The sequence below is a fragment of the Grus americana genome, chromosome Z, assembly GCF_028858705.1.
Source record: "Grus americana isolate bGruAme1 chromosome Z, bGruAme1.mat, whole genome shotgun sequence".
In the NCBI taxonomy this organism is placed as follows: Eukaryota; Metazoa; Chordata; class Aves; order Gruiformes; family Gruidae; genus Grus; species Grus americana.
The window spans coordinates 37863747-37891371 of NC_072891.1; the positions used below are offsets into that span (position 1 = coordinate 37863747).

At 40.7% G+C, this 27625-nt stretch overlaps 1 protein-coding gene across 6 annotated transcripts in view; it reads left to right on the forward strand.

The window, feature by feature from the left end:
- ADAMTSL1 (ADAMTS like 1) overlaps positions 1 to 27625 on the forward strand; it is a 463393-nt gene that overhangs the window by 340508 nt on the left and 95260 nt on the right. For all 6 annotated transcript variants that reach the window (XR_008574683.1, XR_008574684.1, XM_054810181.1 and 3 more), the window contains 6 exons: positions 4438 to 4549; positions 5178 to 5316; positions 16095 to 16145; positions 20219 to 20423; positions 21670 to 21817; positions 25787 to 25871. Coding sequence is in view for 4 of the 6 variants with exons in the window: in XM_054810181.1 (XP_054666156.1) it covers positions 4438 to 4549; positions 5178 to 5316; positions 16095 to 16145; positions 20219 to 20423; positions 21670 to 21817; positions 25787 to 25871 (740 nt within the window). In the remaining 2 variants the exon portion in view is untranslated. The remainder of the gene's footprint in view (positions 1 to 4437; positions 4550 to 5177; positions 5317 to 16094; positions 16146 to 20218; positions 20424 to 21669; positions 21818 to 25786; positions 25872 to 27625) is intronic.

Below are 27625 nucleotides of genomic sequence, written 5' to 3' on the forward strand. Positions count from 1 at the left end.
TCTTTGGAGGACTTTGCTTGATGGCTGTTTTTATATGAACTAATCAAATTTGGGAGCTATAGGAAAAACAACCCAGTACAAAGGTGAAGTCAGATATTGCAGTCTCTTGGTCATAGGACAGATCAGAATAATTCAGAAAGATTGTGCTGCTTTTGTATTCAAAGTATGAGGTCTGTTGTTTTCATTCAACTTTCTGTGGATAGCCCCAAAATCAATACAGAATTTTATCAATCCAGAATTTCACCTGAGCAACAGCTTGTGCCTCTGTTGAACCATCTGTGTTGGGTTTGTGTGGCAGGGTTTTGGCGGCGGGGGGGCTACAGGGGTGGCTTCTGTGAGAAGCTGCTAGAAGCTCCCCCTGTGTCTGATAGAGCCAATGCCAGCCGGCTCCAAGACGGGCCCGCCGCTGGCCAAGGCCAAGCCAATCAGCACCTCTGTGATAACATATTTAAGAAGAAGAAAAACACTTAGGGAGAGAGAGCTTTTGCAGCCGGAGAGAGGAGTGAGAAGATGTGAGAAACTCTGCAGACACCAAGGTCAGTGCAGAAGGAGGGGCAGGAGGTGCTCCAGGCGCCGGAGCAGAGATCCCCCTGCAGCCCGTGGTGAAGACCATGGTGAAGCAGGCTGTCCCCCTGCAGCCCATGGAGGAAGGATGAGGGGGTGTAGAGATTCCACCTGCAGCCCGTGGAGGACCCCATGCCGGAGCAGGTGGAGGCACCTGAAGGAGGCTGCGGCCTGTGGGAAGCCCACACTGGAGCAAGTTCCTGGCCGGACCGGTGGACCCATGAAGAGGGGAGCCCACGCCAGGGCAGGTTTGCTGGCAGGACTTGTGACCCCGTGGGGGACCCCAGGCTGGAGCAGTTTGCTCCTGAAGGTCTGCACCCCGTGAGAGGGACTCCATGCTGGAGCAGGGGAATGATGAGAGGAGTCCTCCCCCTGAGGATGAAGAAGCGGCAGAAACACCGTGAGATGAACTGACCGTAACCCCCATTCCCCGTCCCCCTGTGCCGCTGAGGGGGGGAAGGTTGAAGCCGGGAGTGAAGTTGAGCCCGGGAAGATGGGAGGGGTGGGGGGAAGTGTTTTGAGAGTTGATTTTATTTTCTCATTCCTCTACTCTGTTTTGCCTAGTAATAAATTAGATGAATTCCCTCTCTAAGTTTGGTCTGTTTTGCTCGTGATGATAATTAGTGAGTGATCTCTCCCTGTCCTTATCTCGACCTACAAGCATTTCGTTATGCCTTTTCTCCCCTGTTTCGTGAATGAGGGGAGTGAGAGAGCGGCTCTGGTGGGCACCTGGCCCCCAGCCAGGCTCAACCCACCACACCATCCCAGACAGTCATTTACAAAATAAATTTTAAAAAGCAGGGTACAAATGATTATTTTTTTCCAAGGTCTTTCTACAAAGAGAAGAGATATCTTTGTTGCTAGTGACTGTAGGCTAGACAGTTAATTTTTGGTGGATAGTCTGAGGACTCTAATTTTAACCAACTCTTTATAAGACTGCCGATGTCCTCTTGGGTCTTACAAAGTGATGAGGGCTGCTCTGATGTTTGGAATATTCCAAACTCCCCTGAAACTTAAAGGAAATTGAGGATGATCTCTAGGGTGTTGCGATGCACAAATGCAGGGCTGAGTGTTCTGCAAGATCTGAGTACTTCTGTTGTCTTCTGCTAACAAATTTAGACAGGATTTTATTTGCAAACATAATGAACGACTGCCATTTTTGCTGGTTCAGTGACCTAAGGATGCAAAACTCACTGTTAGTTAGAGGACTAACTAAAGATTCTCAAGTATTGACCATCTTTTTTTGAAGTTTTGGCATTTCTCGTAGCTAGCAGGGAGCTGCAAATACTGCAAGGGTAAAATATTTCATGATACTCCAGAGTTGAGTATTTCAATGTGTGGAAGTTGGCCCTATGCAGTAAAACCAGGACATTTCTTAAAGCATTTAGCTATAAAGTCTCACTTTGAGTTTTGCAAGGCTCAGGCAGCCACTGATGTTTTCTCCTGGATCAAGATCTTAGCTTTAACAAACTGTCAAACAAAATCAAAAAGAAATTTTTGCTGTGTGGAATCACCATATATTGTTCCGCTTCTGCTTACAGTACTCCTTAAAAAAATAAACAATACTGCACCTGCTTCTTTCATTTGCTTGTTTTGTATCATTTTAGCTCATGGCCGAGGCTCATTGTAATTCTTTCGCACCTATGCTGTTGTCATGGCTGTATGAGCTACTTCCACATTAGGCTGCAAAAGATGTATATCTGTCTTTTCTCTGTGTCAAACCAGACAGATAATTCTGCAGACATGCAGGAATAGTCTGCAGGGAGAGGAACTCTTCTGTCCTCCTGATTTTTTATTTTTTATTTTTTTTAATGCAAACTCTTTTTCCTCCCCTTCCTTTTACAGTAGGCTCTGTATGAGCTTTTGGTCTGTTCTTCATGGTTCACTGAAGACCATACTGCTGAGTAGATCTTCTGAGTTTAAGAATCAGATGATCCTTAAAAAACAAAGAGTAAGAGCAGAATTCTCCCCAGTGAGCACTTTTTCTGCACATTCAGATCAGAGACCTCCCCGAATGGCTTCCAGCACAATAGAACATTTTTCCCAGGAGTGCATGAGGCTTTCATGAGCCCAAAAAGACCCTTCTGAAGTGTGTGATTAATGCACCATCACTGCACAAGGAATTAGATATCCTGTTTCTGACACACAGACTCAAATGATATTAATCTGTGCAAAAGGCCTCCCATTTGCTGAAGAAGCTGTATTGCTACAGCTGTATTTTTTTTTCCTGTTGGGAATTTACGTCACTGTTTACTCTAATTAGAAAAGGGCAGCCTTAGTCTCAGTGGGCCAGATCTCTTACAGCCATCAACATATCCTGCGGTATTTTTGCCTTCCTCCTTCTCTTCTAGATATACTTTGATTAGTAATCATGTTTCTGTCCATCTTCAGGGCAAAACAAAACAAACAATCCAGATTATGCTGTTCAGCTCAATTTGTCATATTTTTGCTTCTGTTTCACAGTCTACTCGTTGATGGTGTCTCTTGGTGTTTGTAAAGAAAGAAAAGGAAAGGCAGATTGAAAAATGGTGTTTCAGGGCAACTTGTTCAAAACATGGGAAAAGAAAAAGGAGGCACTGCTGAAACATTTTAAGCTGTCTGAAAAAAAGAACAGGGAGGGTTGCTCCTGAGAGCAGGAGTACTGACTTGGGAAAAGGTCCCTCTTTTCTGGTTGCACTTTGCCAGTTTTCCCTCCTGCAATAGCATCATGCCACTGACTCACAGATGCCCAAGCAGCACCTATACATAGAATCATAGAATCACAGAATGGTTTGGGTTGGAAGGCACCTCAAAGATCATCTAGTTCCAACGCCAATGCTGCGGGCAGGGACACCCTCCACTAGACCACGTTGCCCAAAGCCTCATATATATTATGTCCTAGGACAAATAATCAACTAGAAGAGGCTTTTAGTAGCAGCATTGTTGTTCTTCCCTTGCCAGCAGTTCATCAAAGGTTTAGAGGTAAGGACAAGGGATGTCCTGCAGAGATTTTGAAGTCCCCATAACTTTAGTAATCAGCACAGCTATCAAACAGGAAGGATGTTTTCCCAGGCCAGGTGCAAGTGGTGCTGCTTTAGCAGTGTGAAGGTCTCTTTTCCTATTGCACTCCTTGCACTACAAACTGTTGTTTACATGGGAAATCCATTCAGCACACAAAGTACTGGAAGCATAGTGAAGCTCAGACGGTTTAAAAGTTGGCAGTACTTGTAGGTTCTTAAAGAGTGTTTTCTGAACATGCACTTAGCTCCAGCCAACAGTCCACGCCTATGGCTGAAAGGAGCCAAAAAAAGTGCAGAAGAATGGCCTTATAATAATGACAGTGCCACAAAGAAGAATGAAAAAGAGACCTCACCTCAGAAACAAAAACATATTGAAGTAGAATTTTTATACTTTTTGTATTTCTCACAGCACGGCCTCCCATTTTTCAGTCTGAACTATCTAATATAGCATACATGGTCTCAGAAGGTGTTTGGGAAATATTAAAGATCTAAAATCCATGTCAGTGTGGCAGGGACAGCAGGTAGTGGTAGGTGATTTTCTGATGGAATAAAGATCAGTCCATATCCTCTGTCCCCATTAAATTATTCAGTGGCATTAACCGTGCGTTTACCATGCATTCATTATTTCAGAACATGGTCTCAGAAAGGTCAGAAATGCCACTGATTACACCCAGAAATTTATTTGACTGTGTTTCATAGCCAAGAATTTGGCCAAGATCTATGCTCTGGTTTGTGCATTTCATTTTCCTATTGCAAAGTATCTCTGGTATTTTGAGTAGCTGCAAGATGTCTCAAAGCTGCAAGATGCATGAGGCACAATGCTTCTTCCCAGTATTTATGTCAGATTCACTCTCTGGTGCTACATCTTTTTCAGATTCGCTATGCTGGTGCTGCTGACAGTTCAGTTCAGTTTATCTTCTATCAGCCTATCATTCACCGATGGAGGGAAACTGATTTTTTTCCTTGTTCAGCATCCTGTGGAGGAGGTAATGAATGACCACTGTATTCCAAAAACAGTCATCTGCATACAGGGTCTGTCCCAGCTGCTGCACTGAGATTTGGACCTTTAAAACAGACAAAATTTGAAAATGAAAGTAGTTACATCTAAATGAAGGGAGGGATGTAGCAACAGCAGAAGTAGCCTGTAGATTTTTTTAGCATCAGACCAGGCTCTGTACAAAAAGCACATTTTGATGTCTACATGACTGCATGTAATGCTACAGCTGTGAAACATAAGTGCTGATGGGATTTGGGCCTGCTTTGGAATCACAAGATGTCTCCATTTGCCCATGTTCCCACCAGCAGCTTTACCCTCCAAACTGAAACCGAGTGTATGAGTCTTGGTGACCAGGAAGCCTTGGCCTTTTTGTGGTTTTTTTTTTCCTTTTTGCTCTAGGTTTCTTAATTTTTATTGACCATACTGGTTGTCTTTTGTTTCCTACTACATGTGATTTAAATTGTTGGTTTCAATCTGGTCTGTAAAACAGCAGCTGTTATGTCCAAAAGCGCTGATATTTTCAGTTAGCTTTTTACCAAATGAGAACTTAGATGCACTTCAGAGAGAGACAGGAAGAACACCACATCACATACTATTTCTTCCACTGTGTATTGCAGGTTATCAACTGACATCTGCTGAATGTTTTGATCTGAGAAGCAACCGGGTAGTAGCAGATCAATACTGTCACTATTATCCTGAAAATATCAAGCCAAAGCCAAAACTTCAAGAGTGTAATCTGGATCCCTGTCCTGCAAGGTCAGTCAGCTCTAATTTTAAAAGAGACTGGGCTCTAGATGAGTAAAATAAAGTAGGAAAATATTCTGTTGCTATTGCTTACAGTGTCATTTAGCCTATGTAATTCAACCTTTCTCATCACGAGGATATATTGTGTAGAAAAGGACATCTGTTGAGCACCTCCACATTGCAAGAACTGATTTGAAATGGTTGTTTCTTCCCCTCAGATTGTGTTTTGCCTCATCAAATATTATAAAGTGTGAGAAAACAAGTTGTCCATGATACCATTCCATGATTAACACGTCTCTTAAGGGTTAGTGAGATGGTAAAAATTCTCTTGGGGTAAAAATGTTGTTGGAAAATGGTTGTCATTACAATTAGAGGCATTATTTTTATGGTTTTTAATATTTTTCTCCTTAATATAAAGCTTACTTGCAGTCATGGCAGCTGGTAAGAATGTAACGTGGGAATTTTTTCTAATTATCAATAGTCTTTGGCCCCACACAAAAGACTCCTTTCTGCTCCCCTGCCAAGCATTCTTCTGCAGAAGATTAATAGTAAAAATAGTAAGATCACAGAGTCAGATTTCCAGTGTATAAGAAAAGGAACAAACCCACAAAAAGGACCAGTCCTTTGTTGCACTGGTTCCCCTTAACTTCAGTGGAAGTCAGTCTGCAGCTGCTCATAAGCTGCAATCATTTATTTGTGCAACCTAAACCTCTTGGTCCTCTTGTGAGGCTTTGCTACAAGACGGTTAAGTGCAGCCCAGGAGGCACGCCAGTGGATGCTCCTTTCCCTCTAGACTAGTTTGTGCCAAGTTTGATAAAGCGAGTTCAAACAAGTGTCACCTAAAAAGTTGCTATGGCCCTTCAGGTTGTTGGAGGTTGCCATAGACAAAAGTCATCCTAGCCAAGAGAAGAAGGATGCTTTAAGGACCTATGGCAGTATGTATCCACCCAACTGAGGGTGATTGTTTCCCAAACCAGGTATACCAGCATTAGACTAGCTAGGTATTATCAGAGCAGAACAAATCACTCCAAGCCCAAGATAGTTTTTACCTCTTCTAGAAAGTTTTAATTAAATTTCATTGACTTTTCATAACTGCAGTTAACATTCAGGTTTCTTTGTCACTGAAGACACATTTACCCAGAATGTATGGCAGTTTATATTCCTTTGTTCTACATTTTTAATGATAATTCTGTGTGTAAATAGTTAAAAGCCAGAAATGTTCTCATACAGTTCTAAATCTGAAGTGAAAATCTACCACATTTAAAAAGTTGAAATATGAAATCTTGAAATCCAACATTATCTCAGCTGTATTGTACATTCTTTAAGTTACATACTTTATCATGTATTTCATTAGGATCTATTAAGGATATAATATTAAGAATGCAGCTCCACTAGGGCATTGTGAAAAGTATTTCCTGTTGAGCATGTACTCAGAAATTATTTTTGAACTTAGAGATTCCTTTCCCACAATGCAACAAGACCATTTTATCCTTTAACAATATTCTGTCAGGTTCGGTATCTGGCTTCTCTTGTCCTAGTACTTTCCACAAAAAAATAAATATTTAATTTCTCAGGCTACTTAATATATTAACAGTTGCAACTAGAAACCTTACTATAATAAAGTTCTTGTATTTTTTCCTCAGTGATTTTCTGAGATCAAAAACTGTCTCTTTGCGTTCTCCTTTGAATTGTTTGAGACAAATATCAGTAAAGTAGGGGCCAGGTATGACCAGGTAAGAGACCTAAATATGAACATCTCAGCAAAAGAATTGCTGAAAGGTGTGAAATGATAGGGAACCTGTCTTTTAGATTGACCTCTCACAGTACCAACAAGAATGTAATTGTATGTAGCTGTTTGGTTTGGTTTTTTTAAAGGCTAAACTACTATTTTTTTAAAATACAGTTCTGAGTCAAATATGTAATTTGCTTCTGGAATTTGTATTATGGATATTTTCCATACTTTTCCCAATAATTTTAAGTGACGTATTCTCAAACGGTAAGACAGACAACTGCATGGTACGTGGGAGGAAAGAGAGAAAAAAAATAACAGCTGGGCAGATGTCAGGAAGTGATTTTTGTTTTATACAAGACATAACAAGGCAAAGTTGTTGATATAAAGACCCTGAGGGGAGGGAGAGTCATTTAGAAGTACAGCTATGCCGTCCCAGGGTACAGGCAGTAACAGAGAGGAATTGGCTTTTTGGAAACATCCTCACGGAATGCCAAATTGCAAATGATTATTTTCAAAAGTGCCTTTGTAAAGAATTCAAGAATCAACAACCCAGACAGAAAACCAGAGGAAATCTGTGGTAACTTCTGGAATCCCAATGCTTTCTTACGGTCAGGAAGAGGGTAGGTGAAGCAGAACAACGGGGTCAGGAGCATGAGCAAGGAGGGCATCTTGGCTCTGCAGCGTCTTCGCTGTGCGAGAGCCACTCTGCTCCGCCGGTATAAAACGAAGATGTTAATTTTTCCTGGCAAACCCAGTTCCAGTGAGGCATAGCTGATTAGTGGTTGCTGACTGTTCCTATGGTGTGTCAATGAATGCCACAGAAAATAATCCTGGAAGACCACAGTGGCGCTGAATAAAGCAACTGAGAGGGGTTATTGTAGGAGAGCTTACATTAAAATTTTCAGCAACAGGCAGGCTGAAAGAAAAGTTTAAATGAAAGCCAGGAGTATCGTGTGGGTCTGCAATTAGTTGCCTCTTTAGGCTTAGAGAATAGAAACATTTTACTTTATTGTGCTTATTATGGCAATAATTAGCAGTATTGCTGGCATCATGAGTAGCAAAATAAGCTTAAACTGAACAAACATGGAAAATAAATCAACTTTTCTTTCCTCAAACCCAGTTTCTCACATATTCAGAGGAGAAGCAGTGTGTGGAAGGTTATTTATCAAACACATATAATTTATACATGCTCCTTTTCCAGGTTAAATAAAGGTAGCCCGTCCACCTAAGTAAGACCTGTAACTAGTGTCTTGCGGGATACGTGACATGTCATGACACCGAGTCACTTTTTGTCCCTACATACTGTGAATGCCCTATCCAGCCTCTCTCACCAGCCCTCTTTGGGGTCTGACTCCCACCTTGGAAAGATAGAAAGCAAAGGTCCATTAAGATTTTACAACAGTCTGTACTTGACTGGCAAATATATATACAATGTCTACTGATGTAAATAGCGCCTGGTTTCATCTAATCCACTCCCCTTCTATGTGGCAAAATCCAACATGAAGATTTCACATATTTAATTAGTTGCAAATCTTTTAACTATGCAAAACTTCACAAACTGGAGGGCTTAGGGGACACGTTAATAGCTATGATCAATATCGTCCTGTCTGGTATCCTCTAATGAAAGGCGAATGGAATTTTTTTCTGCTTTGAGAAAATGTCTGTTTAGATTTGAGTTAACTGGGTATGCTAAACACTCACCTAGGACAACTCCGAGGTGCTATAATCTGAAGGTACCATTTCTGTCATAATTCAAAGGCATTCCTCCAAAAAGTAATTTTGATAAATAAGAAAGAGGCTTTTACCCCATTCCTCATTCACCTGCTCACCAGCAATGTCAGTGCTGCTTCTGGATTTCATCTTCAGCTTTTAAGTGATGCTTATAGCTGCACTGTTCTGCATTTTTACCAATCACCCCCCCTATTTTTTGCCTATCTCTGCTACATGTTAATGTGGGATTTTCTGAATCACAAAAGCTCTACTGGTTCTTTTGCCAGGAGATTTCAATGGTGTATAAAGATTTCTAAAGGCATCTTCAGGAAAGATTCTAACTTCATGCAGCAGCCGTCTCAAAATTTTCATATTAGCAAGCCTCTAACATGTGGGCTTCTTTTTATCATTTTGCCAATAATACCAGTCTGATCTGCACAGGCAAAAATCCTGGAATTTGCCTAGAGCATTATCTGTAAGCCTGCCACCAGAAATAATGTTAGTACCTGTGGAAAGATTGGGGGAAAATCTCCAGTTCAAGCAAGACTTTCAACACTCAGAGACCTGAAGGAATTTTCAGATATCCAGACTTTATGGACTCCTCTAGCAAAATTGCAAACTCATCTTCCTTTTCACGTTTTCATCTAAGTATCCATACTGAGTGGTGGTGGAGACAGGCATCAGCAAAAAGAAACTTAAATTTAAATAAAATTGTACTTTTCAGTGGTTAATTTTTAGCTAATCTAACAAAAGCAATGAAGTACAAGTAAAAGCACACAAAAGACTGCTAGGATACTCTGGCCATTCAGAGTAATCCTGAGTAGTGAGAAGTCCCCAGCACACTTGGTAATGTGAAAGTGTATGCAATTTCCTGGGCAACAGTGCAAGACATGTGCATAACTTTTTATATATTTCCTTCAAATGAAAAGGAGGTAGTAATGAGTAAATATGCATGATCAAAAGGGTAACATAGAATATCCTCTTAATCAGTAACAGAGGTCTCCTCACTTCATTACAAATTGGCAGCTGACGCATGAAATTGCTAAACGCATACTTTTTTTCTTGTTATCAGCTTCCCTAAAGGTATCGTATTAGATAGCAATTATAAGCCACGTATCACAGTAGTGCAGTGTTCCCATTTTCACCACATTTTCTCTGGAAGATGAACAAAACCGAAGTGCTGGTATGTTCCTGAAAAGACAGACTGCACTTTCTGATTTACACAGTAGCAGCCATAGATCTGCAGTGTTGAGAGGGGTCTGAGACACAATGACTCATTTATTGTTATTGCCCTCAACTGGGACATATGATAGATTTAAATTTTGTTTTGAATACTCTTTCACATAAAACATCCCATAGTTACCGCAGATACTGGGCTTTTTGACAACACCCCAGCTTTTTGCTTGGATGTGGAACACTGGTCATGACAATGCCCTTGCCTGATCTCTGCCTCAGGCAAATGGTAATTTCTGTGGATTTGCATTTTTACTTAAGTTCTTAATTTGTTGCAGGAGGGTTGAGAAAGCCTTTCTGTGCCTTGCAGTGCTCTCTGAACGTCGGTCACCTCTGATTGCTGGGTCTGGTCTCAATTTCCACAGCCAATCATATGCATATGAATGATACTAAAGACAGCCAGAGATAGCCATTCCAGGGGAAGATGAGACATGAAGGTTTTAGCAGTCAAAACAGAAGGGAGAACAAGCCTTTTCCACCAGCATGGTTGAACTTGCATGTGCTGGAAAAGTGAGACTACTTTTAGCAAAAAAACCACAGTGCCTGCAAATAAGAGAGCACAGTCAACAAACATCAGTAATTCCAACTGTATATTTATGGAGAGTGATTTTTGAACAGTTCAGAATTTACCAAGGAACTACAAGGTTGCTGGAGAAATGAGCTGAAGTGATGCATTATGCATTAAAAAAGCAGGGGGAGAAGTGAAGGAGGCCAAAAACAATTCACAGCAGCAGGAAAGGAACCACTGGGTAAGTTTTTAGGAAGGCTGAAATGGAAATAGTGATACCTTCAAGTAGAAATGGCAGTACATATGCCTCCAGATACAGGAGTTGTAGATGGAGAAGTTGCTGATAGCAGCAGCAATGTTCTGGTAGTCATACTTGGGGTCACCTGAGCTCAAGAGCAGGATAAAGATGAGCTGCAGATACTCCTAATGCCTACAGAAGCAATTTTCTTCTGAAGACAAATAGACAAAACCTTGCATTTTTGGACAGGGTAAAAGGCATTTAAATTAAGCCAGAAAATTATTTTGTCAGAACAGGCAGGGAGGGTGGGCCAGGAAGCATTCATCAAAGTGTTAAAAGATGTGATTAGCAGAGCAGAGCTCTAAGGAGATAGTTCATACTAAAGAAAGACAGAACAGCAGAAAGGAGCTGTCAGGATGCATCGGATAACAAACTGTAAGGTGGGAAAGTAGTTCTTGTACTGCTATAAGCATCAGATACAGATATCTGTCTGCCCGAGATGAAGTTATGGGAACCGTAGTCTATTTAAGTCCTAGAAGAGACCAAAACTACAGCAAGTAGTAAAATTGTCACTCACAGAGGTTTTTGCTGGATGTTCAGTTGTTAACGTTTAGTAGTGGAAAATAACAACAAATTTCCATCTTTGTATCAAACACTGCCCATCCAAACCACCATGAAATATTAAACTGAATAAAAAAGGGAGAAGATTTTTAAAAGCATTACAGTCATGCTACAGGAAGGAAGTACTGCTGCTGCTTCCAATTGATGACACCCATTTCAAGCCCTGTAAAGAGATTAGTTTTTAGCAGTCTATGACAATGATAAGTATACCATATGTGCCTTAGAATCTGAAATCTGTACACCATGAACAAGTCGTTTATTATAAATGTGAGATACTGTTGTGCTGAACAGACATGCTGTCCGAAGTATGAGATTTTTCTGGAGTTTGACAGAGAAGGATAGCTTTCTTGGCACTCCTTTGCATTTTTATGTAGGTTATTTAAGTATCCACTGACATTCCATTTAAAAATGATTACGCAGGGGACGTTGGCTTTTACTAAGCTGTAAAGTACTAAGACCATATGAAAGGATATATAAATACAAAATAAATGGTAGTTCTTCAAGTTCCACACTGATAGAGTGTAATATGATAAGATAATCACAACACTATCTATATCTCAGGATTAAGCATGGTGATCAAGAAACGAGAAATGTAACTCATGCTGGTAGCGTACGTGAGAATTACGATACTCTCTACCTGCAAAAGTAGGCATTCAAAAGCCAATGTTGCCTGTACCTGTGGTGTTACCGTAGACATCATCTACCCCAGCTCTGAATGGAAATAGTGATGGGAAACATTAATGGATACTGTCTATTTCAGGGCCTCAATACATGTTTCTCAGGGCAGAAAGCGTTCTTGTAGCACAAGGTGATAATGTCACACTGTGACATCTTCACAGAGCACTGTGAGGGGAGGGTCAGGATTAGTAGTGTTAACCGGAGACTTTGGCACAAGCCTGTTGTCTGTCCAGTGATAAACATGGCTCTCAGGGAGATGCTGGCTCAGATGCTAAAATCTTGTCCTTTGTGATGAATTTTTCCAGGTGTTCCAAATGTTTCCTTTCACTTAATGAATTAGCTGTCCATGGCCAACTTAGGCTGCTTCAACGTGTAATTATTATTTGCTGGTTGCTATTAATAGCTTAGCCATACTCCAGACCATAGCTTAGGTGGCATAGTCCTGCCATGCAAATCATTTACTTTCAAGTCTGACAGATTTCCCCATCATGGTGCGAGTCCCCATCAGGAGAGAGGTGTAACAGCTCCAGCCGCCTGGGAGCATGGGCAGCCCTGTGCCTGCAGCACTGCCGGTAGGAAACCCCCAGGAAAACAGAACCCACAGCAGAAGTGAAAACCATGAGCCGGAGGCTTGCAAGTGTCCTGCAGAGCCTGAGCGCTGGCATGGCAGGGTGCAGGAGCAGCAGACACCTCTGCCCGCTCCCAGCCTCAGCACATCGTTCCCACGAAGGGTGACACCATCCTGAGGCATCTCAAGGGGCGATGCACTTTCTCTCTCCTGGCGCTTCTCCGAGCTCTAGCTCCCGTGCCCCTGCTCGGCTCAGCAAGCACCCACTCCAAGAGCTGTGGGCATGCAGGAGGGGGAGGCGGGAAGGGCTGCACCTTGTTGAGAGAGAGTCATTGGGGAGCTGCAGGAGGAAGGCATTCATGCCTGCCATTTGTGCTAATGGGGTAGCTTAAGGAGGAAAAGGAGCTACTGGGGAAGACAACGCCAAACATGACTTTCAAGGAACGTGGCTGCCGGCACTCGTCCCAGGGGAAAGCCAAACATTTGCAGAGATGGCAGACCTGAGCGCGGCACACCCGCCTCTGGCATGTGCAGCTCCCACTCCAGCTGGACATGTGCCTTGGGAAAGCAGCTATGCTGAAGCTGCCAGCACTCAGGACGAAACCAAACCAATCTGCAGAGTATGTGACACAACTTGTTGGTCTGAAACGCATAGGAGATTTCAGACATATGAGACACAACAGAAAAAAAGGATTTGCTTTGGGCTTCTGCTCCTGCCAAAGCAGGTTTGCTGTAGGTGTTGTGTGAATCAGTCCTGTTAGCTACTCCCACATCAGCCAGAAATCTCAGTGTAGTGGAGGAATTCTTATTATCTGCTCTTTTCATTTAGCACACAATCCCCTTTGCAATCTAAAGTGAACAAAGCCCATGAACTCTTCCATCTTTTTATAGGAGTATGATGGACTGATAGATTAATGGAATTTAAACCACTTTGTCCAGTCAAAAAGTAGAGGATTCACCAAAGTAATGTCTAAGGTTTTTCTTAAATAGTTCACTTGGGCTTGTTTGTGGGATTTTTTGTGGAACACACAAAAAAAACCCCCACAAGACTAGCTAGGAAAGATGAAGTTGCCCTTAATGGTACAATGACGATCTGCTATTGTATCTTCAAACCAATTTTTAAAGTGATAAATTAAGCCATTGTGTATTGTTGTGGGGGTCTTTTGCCTTACTATGTCCATGAGATTTACATTGCTGGGGATCATTATCTTGCAGTAACAGAATGAGAACCTCTAACAGCCCCTCACATATGCACAAGGACAGTCTTTCCATGGAGCTCTGCACCATTTACAGAAATGCAATTCATGTATGCAGAATTCTTTGGGGGTCAAACTTTTCCAATAACAATATTAATCCAGTGCCTTGTAAATGTTATTTAATCTTCATAACAGTGTTTGGATGTGGTATGGTTATTTCCATTGGAATGGCCTTGGATATTATGAATTCTAATGCATGTAGACCTGGATTATACATACAGACCATGTTTATTAGAAAGAAAACATTTCTCACTGCAATGAGTGAGAAATGTTTTGAAATCTGTTTCTTTCTTAGGCAGTAGATGCTTTTCTAGTATAATTATTTCACTTCTGAGCTTGGTGTATTAATCTTTTTTCTGACCACTCCTCAGCAAGCTGATGAGCTTGAAAGTGCAAAAGCCTTCAGAGTGGAACTTCAGCAGCAGTGGTAGAAGAGACAGGAAAACAGCAGAGAGAGATACCCAAAAGTGTGAGCAAAAAAACCTCAGAAAAAGTCCCCTTCCGTCTTCTTAAAATACTAGTACACAATTTCTCAAAATTCTCCAGGCATTTGCACATCAAGCTAAGTCTGAAAAGACTTGTTCATTGGCCATACTCTAAATGACCCATTTGTCTTTTCCAAAGTTTCCCAGTGCCAGAACTGCCTCTCCTAGATGTTTAGATTTTTGTGGAGACAGGCAGCTCTCCGAAGATGCAAATATGCATACTCACGCAGAGGGCTCCTGCGATTGCAGAGGCTGCTAATCTTAGAGGGAGCTGTCTAGTCCCCATCACACACTCCAGCGTCTTCCCGTGCTTTAGCTGGAAAATTCCAGCACACTGACCTGGCGTTGACTCCTCGCTGTGAAAACACAATGGGATCCATTCTCCTATCATGGACAAATTATGCACATAAAAACCCTGTTGACTGAAAGGAGAATAGACCCCTTTAGCCTTAGCATGACAAGACTCCTTTGGATGCTTATAGCATTTTTCAGTGAACTGTGTTGAAGATAGAGATTATTTTCTCCCTTCCCCTCCTTTGCTCCTTCCCCCTTGCAGAAATTTGTAGCAGCATACCTAGCGCTTCTCATCTCTACAAGGCTTTCAAAAACCACCTTCATTCTTTTCAGTCAATTTCCTCTCTCTGTGACTTGGGTAGGGACACACTTTTTATTTTAATGCAACTGGCATTCACTCTTTGATGGTTCTACCCATCTGCGCCATTCAAGTCCCCTGTTCCACAGTGGCTTTGATGAAACTGGTAGATGAGGTGCTCTGGGATCATCAATTTGATGTTAATAGATAAGCCTGATAATTGGGAGACAACATGGGTAGAGTTACTTTGACTCAGAATCTATAAAAAGTGCAGACAAAAGATGAAATTCCAGATTAGGAATTCAGTGAGACACAGTAGTTGCCAACAAGTCAAGTGACCTCCAACTCACACATAACTGGCATGATAATGGTTCAGATAATTACTAATTTTGCTCTACATTATTGCTTTCTATAACCTTTAGATGTTATATTATAAATATAGATATTATACAAATAGCATTACAGCAAACCAAGCCAACCAGTCACAACACCACCAAAACCAAACAAAACCCACCCAACCAGACATGTTACTCTTCTCTCAAGCTCCTTCTTTCTTCCAGAAAAACCCAAATAAAGACACAGGTTCTGAAGATGAATGAAACGGAATTGATTTAAGGTGGAGATACAAGAATTGCAGATTTTAATTCTTGCACTGGGATTCCCTGAATTTCTAATCCCAGCCCCTGTAAAAGCAGATGTTTTATCTGAAGGGCAGAAACAACCATATAATAGTTAGACAAGGGATTGACCTAGAGCTCTCTGAAGCAGATAGAAGTTCTCCTATTGTCTTCAGTGACTTTGGATCCAAGCTCCCGGAAAGTATTAAGTGTAGAATTTATTTTTTTTTAATGGTAGATAGTAACCTTATAAATTTAAATAATATTTGGACAAAGCATTTGGATCACTTGTGGTAATGGATTGCTTCTCAGTCAAACAGTAATGTATTCATAAGAATAAGTAGTTATTTCTGGTTTATTCTTTGAATGACTCATTGACAGTAGGATGGGAGCATAAATTTTGTTTTAAATGTGATAGCAATTTAGGTAAAATATCTTGTTGGGGCTTTTTTTGTAATATTGTGTAAAAAAAGTTGTATAATGTAATCATCTAGTGTTTATTTTATTATGTGTACCTTCTACTCAGAGGGTTGGCATTATTGTTCCTAACAGTGATGGATACAAGCAGATCATGCCCTATGACCTCTACCATCCCCTTCCTCGGTACGTAAAACAGTCAACCAGATGCTAGGATTAACAAATACATTTACTTCTTTTTTTTTTCCTCTTCTCTGCATTTCTGCTTTGCTCTTAAACTAATTTAACAGATGCTGCTTTCCTCTTGCTGTGGACTCCTGCAGATTAACCTAGAGATGTTCAAGTGCTAACCTGTTGTTAGAAATTCTGTTGATGCAGAACTGAAACGATATTCTAGCTGAAGCAGCAATGCAGCCTTATTAAGCATGTGGTCCCTTTCTTTCTCTCTTTCCTCAACCCCCACCCCCACCTCCCCTTTTCTCTCACATCTGTCCTTTTTCTTCCCTTTACTCATCTCTCAACAGGACTATAACCTGTGGCTTTGTAATGAACCATCAGACTTTCTCACTCTCTCCAGCAATGCTGCTTCTTGCATGCTTATAAATGGTGAGATTTTGGGTTTAGACAGTATTAGTGTTGTTTTCTGATCCTGCAAACCCATGCTAATGCCTTCCCCAGGGGCCTTAATCCATGGGCTTTTCTAAGAAATGAGATATTGGGGCAGGAATAAGATCAAGACCTGATTTGTATTATTAATTATCTCACAATTAAAATGCCTTTAATGTAAGCCTTGAGGTTCTCATGGAAGTAATCACATGAGTAATTACTCTTAAAGCACTGAGTAAGACTGGTGCTGATAAAAATGTTTAGTAGCTCACGGATAATAACCTTTTAGTTTTGAAATACTGCCTGGACATGCAATAGTATTGTGTTGTGTTTCCTTCTTCATTAATTTATTGTGTCATTGAGTACGAAATCACAGAAAGAAACCCCTAGGCAACTTGTTAGTCTCATCCTGGTGAGGAAATGACCTCCCTCAAACCATGGTGAGGCCTAAAGCAGAGAGCTTTCAACATCAGTGTGCAAGCGCAGTGCATTCATGTTCAGCAGTCTCCAGCCGAGTCATGGACCCACCCCAAACTGTGAGTGAGAAGACAAGGAGGAGAGAAGCTACTTGCCAAGCACTGCAGCTGCCGTTCATGTTAACACCCTTTGTCAACGACCTATGTCATTTGGATTAGGCTTTTCTCTTCCTCGCTCGGTGCTTATGGTTATGTACACGCAGTCATTATCACCAAATATTTGTGAGATATACACTTATAAAATATATCCCTGTGTCTAATTCCCTTTTTTTTTAAAAAACACACTTTTCTCTGTTCTTTATTTAAAAAAAATCCACATACATACCTCCTAACCTCAAAAATTAAACCTGTTAGTAAGGAATATAGAAGCTAGAATATTAATACGGGGTTTAACACTCCAGCTTTGAATAAAACAGATTATATTTCAATTGTGTACAGAGGGCATGTACATTCACAAAAGGTGGAGAACAGTTTTATATCAGAGGGTGATTCAGCAGTACTTAACAGTGGAGGGACTGTATTTACAGAAAAAGCGTCCTGAGCTGGCAGCTAAGCAGAGGCTTTTTTACTGGTGAAGAAAATCCAAAATAAAGGATCAAAATGCCCTAAGGTTTTTGGCTTTCAGTAACACTGAAAGTAAAAAAAAAAAAAAAAAATCATTCCCTGAAAATGATCAAAAGGCTGAGACTGTTTCTCAAGCTGTTCAGGATTATGGTCTCACCCCGTAACAGTCCCTTTACATCCACTCTCCCAGCCGCACTATTCTCCTTTAACACCCCCCATCAATTGTTCAAGCTGGAACTGCTGGCTGGCACCTCCGTTGCTTCGCCTCTTCCCCGCTCCCACATGTGCTCCTGTGAACCCACCAACAGGGCTCGGGTCTTCCTCCCACACCCGAGGGGGAAGACACAGCCACATGTCTCTTCTCCAAATCTCAGAGGCAGCAGAAGCTGAATAGACCACAAGGCTGGCATGAGACAGGGCCAAGTCAGGGGGATAAAAAATATCTTGCCTCTAAACCTGCAGAGTTTAGGCAAAACAAACCCCTAATCAAAAAAAAAAAAAAAAAACCCACTGAACCAAACCAGAGAGGCCCTGGTTGCATTACCTGCCTGAAGCTGGCACCTAATACCAGGGACAGAGGAGAGCGACAAACAGCCCAGGAGAAGTGGAGAGTAAATCTGGGAAGGCATCTTTGCAAGAGTTCCCTACTGCAGTCCCTCAGCCTTGAATTTTATGTTGAAGAGAGAAAGGTATGGTTCAGCAGATATAGTGCTTACTTTTAATGCACTACCAATTCCTTTCACAAATTCTTGGTCAATGTTGCACCCTTTGTGCCTCAAAAAGAGCTGTGACACCTGCTTTGAGAGTTGTGCAACAGAGAAACTTCACCTTCCTATCACACACTCATACAAAACCTGAGGACCAAACTGCTTGCCTAGATTTAAGCTGCTTGGTATTGCTGAGGTTGCCTAAGGCATCTGGAAACTTGTCCCAAAGACTCCAGGGAGTTCCTTTTATGCCTGGGAAAAGGTGGCTTAGGCTGGCTGCAGCAGTTTCTGCTGTTCATGAGCTTCAATCTGAGGCCTTTTCATTAGGATTTGTGGTAGTGAGAAACCTTAGCCGTATGCTGAGAAACTTGTTCAACAGAGCCACACAAAACACATTTGAACTAAAAACATTGCTAAAATGACCCGTTCGTGACATATGGGGCTTATGCTGAGCACACGATGATGGATATGGCATGGTGTAAACATTGTTTCACCACTTCTTAGTGATAAGTCATAGAATTAATCAGTGACTTTACCATTCATAAACAGCTATTAACATAAGCCATTTCACATTGAGTTTTATGGCACTTTCAGCCAGCAGTGGGTAGTGCTTACATGTATTGGAGCTGATGAGAAAAAGATGGGTTGATATGATGAAAAATCAGAGGGAAGGATAAGCATTTTTCAACTTGATGATGTTGTAATTATTACTTAATAAAAACAATTCCTTTGTATTAAGTGGGAGAAAAAAATCCTCACCTTTCACTTCTTTTCCTTCTTGCCTGAAAGGGGAAACAGGTGGGGTTTTTTCCACAAAAACAATTTTTTTTAAATCAAAAAATGAAAACTTATGACCAAAATCATTGTTTCAAACATTATTTCTAATGTCCTTATAAAAAGGACATTTGTCTTTAGGGGGGAAAAAACCCAACCAACCAACCCATCCAAAAAAAAAACCCAAAACCAAAAAAAACCCCCAAACCAAACAAAAATACTGAACAGATTTTGTGAAATGTTTCCGGGTAGATGGAACATGCACACTTTTATACCATCAGGCATGCACAGGATTATACAGGACTAGCCACACTGGATCATGACAATGGTCCTGGATCCTCTCTGTGACGATGGCTTGAATATAAGAGAGGAAATACCAGACTATTTTATGTGTACAGACATGTACACATATAAACAATGCATACATTATTGTATATGCATGACTGTAAAAAAAAGGATTATTGTCATAAGTATGCATAGTTTTTCAGAACATACACATTGTTCTGTGGATTTGTCATTATATTCTCAAATGGCACCTGCCGAGAAAAGATGGTTTCTCAGTTCCTCTCACTGCCTCAACTGTAAGGAAACAAGGCCCATGTGGTTTATCCATCAGAGGCCACATATCTTATCAGTATAGTCACATCTTCTTTTTGGTAATTTCCTCCCATCTTCTTTTTTATGCTCAACTCAAGTTATCTCCTGGACAGAAACACTGCTGTTTCCCTGTAAGTTCTTGCAAAAGGAGCATCAGCTTCAGAGCACAATGAGTGTCCAGTGATTTGTGACAAAGATTCCTCAGAACATGACAAATTGTGAAGATATGATAAACCCATCAATTAAATAAAAGGAATTAAGTTAAAAGTATTTAGAGTATCTGTGTAGTAGTCACTGGCTTAGTGGGAGAGAGGAGATTTCATGTTACTAATCTGTGGGTTAAAGAGAGCAGCCATGAGAGTGCTTTGCTGTCATGGCCATTTATGAATATATATATGATTAATTTTTACTGACATTAATCAGAAAAAATCCCTCCTGCAGATAAGTTTATGTATTGGGGGGGTGCAGGTGGGGGTGGGGGCAGCAGGGGTTCCTTTTCCTGACACCTCTCTGTTTTGGGGTTTTTTTTCCCCAGATGGGAAAGTACACCCTGGACTGCCTGTTCCTCGTCCTGTGGAGGGGGCATTCAAAGCCGTAGCATCTCATGCGTGGAAGAAGACATTCAGGGGCATATCAGCCCTGTGGAAGAATGGAAATGCATGTATACTCCAAAGATGCCTGTTGTGCAGCCTTGCAATATATTTGACTGCCCAAAGTGGCTTGCTCAGGAATGGTCTCCGGTAATCCACTTAGCTTTCTTGGTGTTGTATTTACCACACTAGGAATATATCTTAAATTGTAATTTAATGAGCTTGTGGAAGTAGGAACATTCACTACTTTCTTTCCTTATTACCATGACCTCTGTTTTAAATTATGTTATTTGTCTAACTGCAAAGTAAATACTCAGAATAATGTATTGATAAGACTAACATGATTGAGTAGAATGATGGAAAAATAAATCAGATCTGTAATGTTAATTAGTGACCTTCTACTAATAATGGACTAGGAACATAAATGAAATGCACAGAATAAAACCAGTAAGCATGAAATGGTATACCTTTATTACAACTTTTCAGCCATATATTGAATATCACGAATTGCTGAGAAATTTCCGGAAACACATAAAGCCATAAATGACTCTGCCCTCTGATGCATATAGTTCTTGAATCACCTTTCATTCTGTACGGAAGTAAATGTCTTTGAAATGTCTTTCTGCAAAAGTAGAAAACTACTTTGATTTTGTACATAGAGACTTAAATCTTTAATGTAGTTACTCACCAAGTAAAATGGGTTTTAGAAGCTAAGCCAGCTCATCCACAGGTGAGGTCTCCTTGATTGATTGGAAAGTGTTTAGTGATTTCCAGATGAAAGCTGCTATGCAAAAGCAAAGTAATAATGGCAGTATACATAGCCCTCCCCACTGATCTGTAGTTTTGGTCCTCTCCCCTGCAACCACTTCTGAAACAATCTATACAGGGGGAAAAATTGATGTACCTTACCAAAAATAAAATTAAAAAGACTTAAGAAAGTGTCTGAGGGAAGAAAGCCCAAATAGTTTCCCATTCTGTTTGGTGCCATGTTCCAAAATAGCTCAGTGTCACCCCTGTTAACCCATAAGCCCCAGTACTTTGTCCAAGCAAAGCAGAGTGACTCCAGATGAAACTGACAGGGTGTTACTGAACATATCCAATATGGGACAGATGGCCACAAGCCAAGTAGCTAAGGCTGAGACAGTGACACTGCAAGAGAAATCCAGCGGCAAAATGTCAAAACCAAGAAAATGTGCAGAGCAAAAAGGCAAAAATTTCTGTCAGTTTTATACCCTATACGTAACTACCAAATATTATGAATAATTTATATCCAGGGTTGGGTGTTTCTGCATCATGTTTTGCTCTCTGATGTACACATACTTATGTTGCATATTCCCCTTTTATTAATCACTCCTGTGACGTATCACACTCACCTTTTTTTTTTTTTCCCCACCAGTGCACTGTGACCTGTGGACAAGGACTCAGATACCGTGTGGTCCTTTGCATTGATCACAGGGGGATGCATACAGGAGGCTGTAGTCCTAAAACAAAGCCACACATAAAAGAAGAATGCATCGTACCCACTCCTTGCTACAAACCCAAAGGTAATGAGGCTGAAGGATTCTCATAAATTTTTCAGAGCTCTTCCATGTTGAGCACTTTTGTTTTGTTGCTGGTAGTACTGTTTCCACCTGCAGCGAGCTGTGAATTTGTACCTTTAAGGCCTACCATTCCTATTCCAGTCTGCCTGCTAGCAGCTTGGAATGAATGCTGGCCCCTTCCTCTTTCTTACAAGCTCTGGGGTTTTCACTGACTATTTGTGATCCAGCAGACTAAGCAATATAAATGTAAATTTGACCATAGTGTAAGCAAGTTTGACCTCACTGATTGTGCCTGGGCTAAATTTGCCCTGTATTTTAAAAGGAATTATATAAATAACATTTATGGTAGATGATAAATGTAACCATAATTTTAAAGTGCCTGTTCATAATTTGGGGCTTGAAATAGGTTAGAGGCAAGCATTGTATATCTCAACATTAAGTTCCTCTTACTAGCAAGGCTGCAAAATTTAGCAGACTGTTAGACTTGAGGCATCTTATAACAAGGAGTACTCACAATTTGTATAGAAATGTTTCTTGACTTGGGCCTCAGACAGAGAGTAATACTGGGGTAAATCCCCCACATTTTGTTGGGAGGAGAAAATATTTCTGCAACTGTTTGGAGGTTCTTATGGGGTGGGAATTTTTCTTAGAAAAAGTCCTGGAGGCTGGATTGGATTAGTGGGCAGTGGCCAGGTGCAGCAGACACAGGTATTTAACCGTTTCCACAAGTATATGAACGTGCATGTGTTTGTGCATGTCTATCCATACAACGTCTGTGTCTGTATGATGACTAACTTACGGAAACTTCTGGGCTACAGCAATGCAGGTGAACATAATTTCCCTAAACTGGAGACTTAAACCCCACCATAAGAAGAAATCAATTCCTTTTAAAAAATGAATTGCTATCCTGATACATATTAAGAGCACTTATTTTGAACCCTGTAAAATAACAGTGACCCATGAACTCATGCTGATCCAATAGGAATAGTGAAATTTGGAATTCTAATTTCTGTACTCAGTGGCTGATGATGAGTGCACTTGCCAAGATTCAAGATTCCAGTTTATCTGGACCATGAGAATTCACTGTGTCTGCCAGCCACCAAAGTGGCAAAACCCAGACACAGGGTCTCTGGGGAGCAATGTGCGTGTTTGCACTGTATTTTGCTGGCTGACATGAGCTCACTCTGTCCACCTTCCAAGATCAAAAAAGAGGCCCTATGACTGTGTTAGCATGACTCTGAGCCTCATACAGAGTTTCTGCAGGTTTGGGTTCAATCAGTCAGTTGCTTTTATGGGGCTTTATGTGTTTATAGTCTTCAGAGCGCAGCTAAAGCAGGATCCTGTCTGCCTGCAGCATACAGTGTAAGCAAAATGCATTAAGACACCAAAAAATCAGATGTTGCAAACCACCCACAACTGACTTCTGCCTAGGGAACCTGAGAAGGGTGCAAGACTAGCTAGGAAAGCTTTGCTTGCCTGCATCTGTCAAGAAGTCTCTTCCAGTGGGACTTATCTGGGAACAAAGTAAATTGCTGGAAGCCCACCCTTGCAACAGAGGGGCATCTTTACCCTGGATAAACTCTTAGGCTGCCCTTTGCAGTACATAAGTGGTTAAATTCTGATTGTAGGCAGTTATTTCTTTCTTCCATTTTTTCTCATGCAATGGAAAGTCCTATGCAAAGCATATACTGTTTTGTTTGGGTTTAATTTTACTCCTCATCTTGGTTCTGCAACACTTTCACAGTTCTCCCTCTGTAATGCAAGTGGTAATGTTTGAAGACCCATATACCTGAAGGCTGAAGAGAGTTGGACCAGCTGACATCCAGAGGCTACTTCCAATCCAAATCATCCTATTTATGTGCTGGAAGTTTGTCCTTTCCATTTCACAAATCTAGAGTTAGAAATTTAGAGCAATGGGGTAGCAAAGTACCTCTCCTTTATTGAATGTTTTAGTCTTAGCCTACTTTTTCCTTCTGGAGCTGGATTAACATAAAGCAGAAAAACAATCTTCCTAGCTGACTGAAGCAGCAAGACAAAAAATGTGGAATTCCCTCTTCATTTAAACACACTGTGACTAGCAGAAACAGAGTGCAAATAGTTCATGTAAATTATCTCATTTTAGTTTATTCAGGCACTGAGGCACTTTATCTTTCACCAATAATGGGGAAAAATAGGACATCCCTGGATTAAATAATGATTTTCAATTTTAATAGAGAAGGTGTATTCATCTAATACAACTTTCTATATCATATAGGATTTAAGTGGTTTTAGTAGAACTGTTTTATAAAAGGAGGGATCTTGCTTTAATCTCCAAAGGTAAAAATTTCTCCTTAGCTTATGTCAGGAGTGGTTTTTATTCTTTCTTTTTTTTTTTTTTTGTCAAAGCACCCTGTACAACATCAACATTTCTAATCCTCTAACTCATTTTACAGTGCAGATGACAATTAACTACACCTCTGAAAAAGAAAAGTTATTAAAACGGTCACATAACAGGCAACAGTACACAAGAGCTTTTGCTTTTTACAAGCACTTACATCCAAGCAAAAAAGCACAGAAGTAAGATCTGGCTTTCCAAAACCCATAAAACAAGCTGCAGAACATATAAATAGAAATATCTCCTACATATTTTGGATAACAAATGCAGTAAAATATAGATTAAACTAAGAGCTGTGCTGGCAAATATTCCTCCTTCAATGGCACTAATAAATATGTTAGAGTAAGAGCTTGGAAAGCTATGTCTAAGAGAGAGGCATAGTAACACTATTACTGTCCCTTTTTTCCTCAGTTAATAACTTGGTCCAAGGAAATTTGCTTGACTAAAGTTGCAGTAGCTGTGAAATCAAGTTTTATGTTGATGTTCCTCTAGGATACAACTGACAGATGGGAAATTTTGCGTGTGTATGTGAAAGGTTCACTGTTGTACACAACAGAGTCACAGAAAATTCCTGACTGTTCTGAATGACTTTAATCTGCTCCCTTTGGCGAGTACAAATGCATTATATAAACCTGAAAGGCTTAGGTGATTTGTGAGTGGCAAATAGGTCTGGCCCTGGTTATCCTCAGTGGTCTGAGTATCACTCCCTTTTATTTGTGTTTTTTCCCCTGATCCTAGCCCAGAACATTTTGTTGAAATGCAGAGCTCCTTCTCAAATTATAGTGCCAAATTCGCTCTTGCTTTATACCCCTGTAGAGCTAAAACAGCTCCACCGCCTTCAGCTCAAATACTCCACTTTACACCGCATGAAAGTGGAGTTTGGCTTGCGAAGCGCCATGGCCCTGTGCTCCCCAGAGCAGAGCAGCTCGTTACGCTGTGTGTGCATCCTGGAGGGGAAGAAAAGCAGTTCTACTGTTTTCCATCAGAAATGACAGAAAAAGTATGAAGCTCATTTTTTTAAATCCACATAGCTGATGAACTGATAAACAAAGTTGAAAAGTATAGTTGGGACATTTTATTAAGGTTTCTCTGTTTTTTCTGTGGTATCACTCATCAAATCGGGGGGGGGGTGTCCATTTTTGTAATCTATCAAAAACAAGCTTAATGTGTCTTCTGAATTTATAAAATTTAAGAGAAAACACAGGCATTTTATACATTTAGCCTTTGCAGTGTCAATGGAGGCCTCTTACACTTGCAAGACTCCCTCCAAAAATTCTTTCCAAAGTGCCTACTTTTACAGCCCAGTTCCATAATCTGACAAGTGACTTAATTTGCCTTTCTGGCTGTAGAACACCATAGCCCTTCTAGCTGCAGCAGTAAACTATCTGGCCGTATAACCTGGTAAGAGTTATAGTCCAGGTGACGAAGGAGTTTTTTCTCCTGCTCTCCTTTCTCTCTCTTTCTTCTTTGTGCTCAGCCTCCATGTGGGTGAAGGCACAGGTGCATCACAGGCATTTTCCACAAGAGAGAGGAGGCTGGCGCATGTAGCAGCGTTACTACGTGCTTCCTATTTTCACATGCTTGTGTTTGTTCCGTAGAGAAACTTCCCGTGGAAGCAAAGTTGCCATGGTATAAGCAGGCTCAAGAGCTGGAGGAAGGAGCAGTGGTGTCTGAAGAACCATCGTAAGTCTTAAAATTTTGCTTACAACATGTTCTCATGACGTGGGAATCTAGAGCTTGTGCTGAACTAAGAGTGTCTTGAAATTGCATCTGGCTTTCATTAGAGTGTAAAGGCTAAACCCAACCCCATGGAAGTCAATGGGCTTAAGGCCGTGTCACACTTAGGTATGAAGAGACAAAATTCAAGAGGCAAACACAGATTTAATTTGAACAAATATATACTTGTTTTATTTAAGGTCATTTGCAATAATATTTCAGTGAGAGTCTGTCTACCTACATAGTTATATGTTTTCCACTACCACTGTATCTCTGCAGCTCAGCACCTTTATTTATTCTCACAATACCCCTTTGAAGTAAGAGGTAAAATACAGTGAGGAGCCCCCCTCATCTCCCACCAAGGAAGAGTGTAGTAGCAGCAAAAAAAATGAATTAACTTTAACAGAAAATAAACTAGAAACCTCAGCCCTGCGGTTTGTATTACCTTATCATCATTCACCTCATAATTTCAGGGATTTTCCCCTCCCTGCTTCTCTAGCTGCTTCATGGTTTTTGCCCAGCCACCTTTGCAATATGGATTTCAGCACCTTGTACACCATTAGTAGCTCTTCCTTCTGCTGCAGACCCTCTTGGATGGCAGGTTGTCCTATGTACATACATTGACAGTCCCCTCACATTAGGGCTGCCTGAGATGATAGAAACTGTACATTTTCCTCCTAAATACATGAAATTAACTCATTATGTCCCTTAACTGTAACTTTTTGTTGGTTTTTTTTTTTTCCTATTTGTTTGTCTTCTGTTTTGTGAAAAAATTACTGTTGAGTTAGAAAGAGGTGGAGGGTGTAAAATAGTTACAGGCAATGCTGAAGAAAAAGATCTTATAATAACAAGTTGGAAAAGAACACTTCCACTTAGGGTTGATACCTGCCTTTTTAATCTATCAATAAGAAAATCTGACTATGTGAATCTGACCTGGTGTAGCCTGGTTCTTCACTCAGTGCAACTGAAAATACAGTTTAGCAGTTTCTGCATGTGCTCCATTTCATTAACAGCAGGACTGCAGAAGACGTTGGAAAAATGAAGTGGTTCAAAAAAGCCCTGAGAATTTCATTCAAAATTGAGTTTTATTGTCATTTATGGATAATTAATCTTCCTTAGCCCAATAAAATTGCAATGAAAAGGAAGCTGCAGTAAAACTGGTGTACCACATAAACCTTTAGCAATGAGGCTGAGAAATTAAAAATACTGTTATGATTATGGTTTCGATTTTTTATTCTGGAACTGTGATAAATGCATGCTATAATTGTAATGTCTGTACACAGATTTAATCGGTATCCAGTTCCTTGTGGCTGAGCACATGGCATTTTTTATTGCAATTGCAGCTGTGTATTAGACTAAAACACATTGTTTGTAATGCAATATAATTGCAGTTTTGGCATGGTTAATCTGAACTGAAGTAATTTGAAACTGGAATGTTGAAATAGAGCTAGAGACATATATAATAAAGCCTTCAAAATAAAAATTGTTTTAATCCAGCTGCCACATGTACACATAAATACATACGTATAAACACATAGAATCATAGAATCATGGAATGGTTTGGGTTGGAAGCGACCTCAAAGATCATCTAGTTCCAACCCCCCTGCCATGGGCAGGGACACCCTCCACTAGACCACGTTGCCCAAAGCCTCATCCAACCTGGTCTTAAACACTTCCAGGGATGGGGCCTCCACAACCTCTCTGGGCAACCTGTTCCAGTG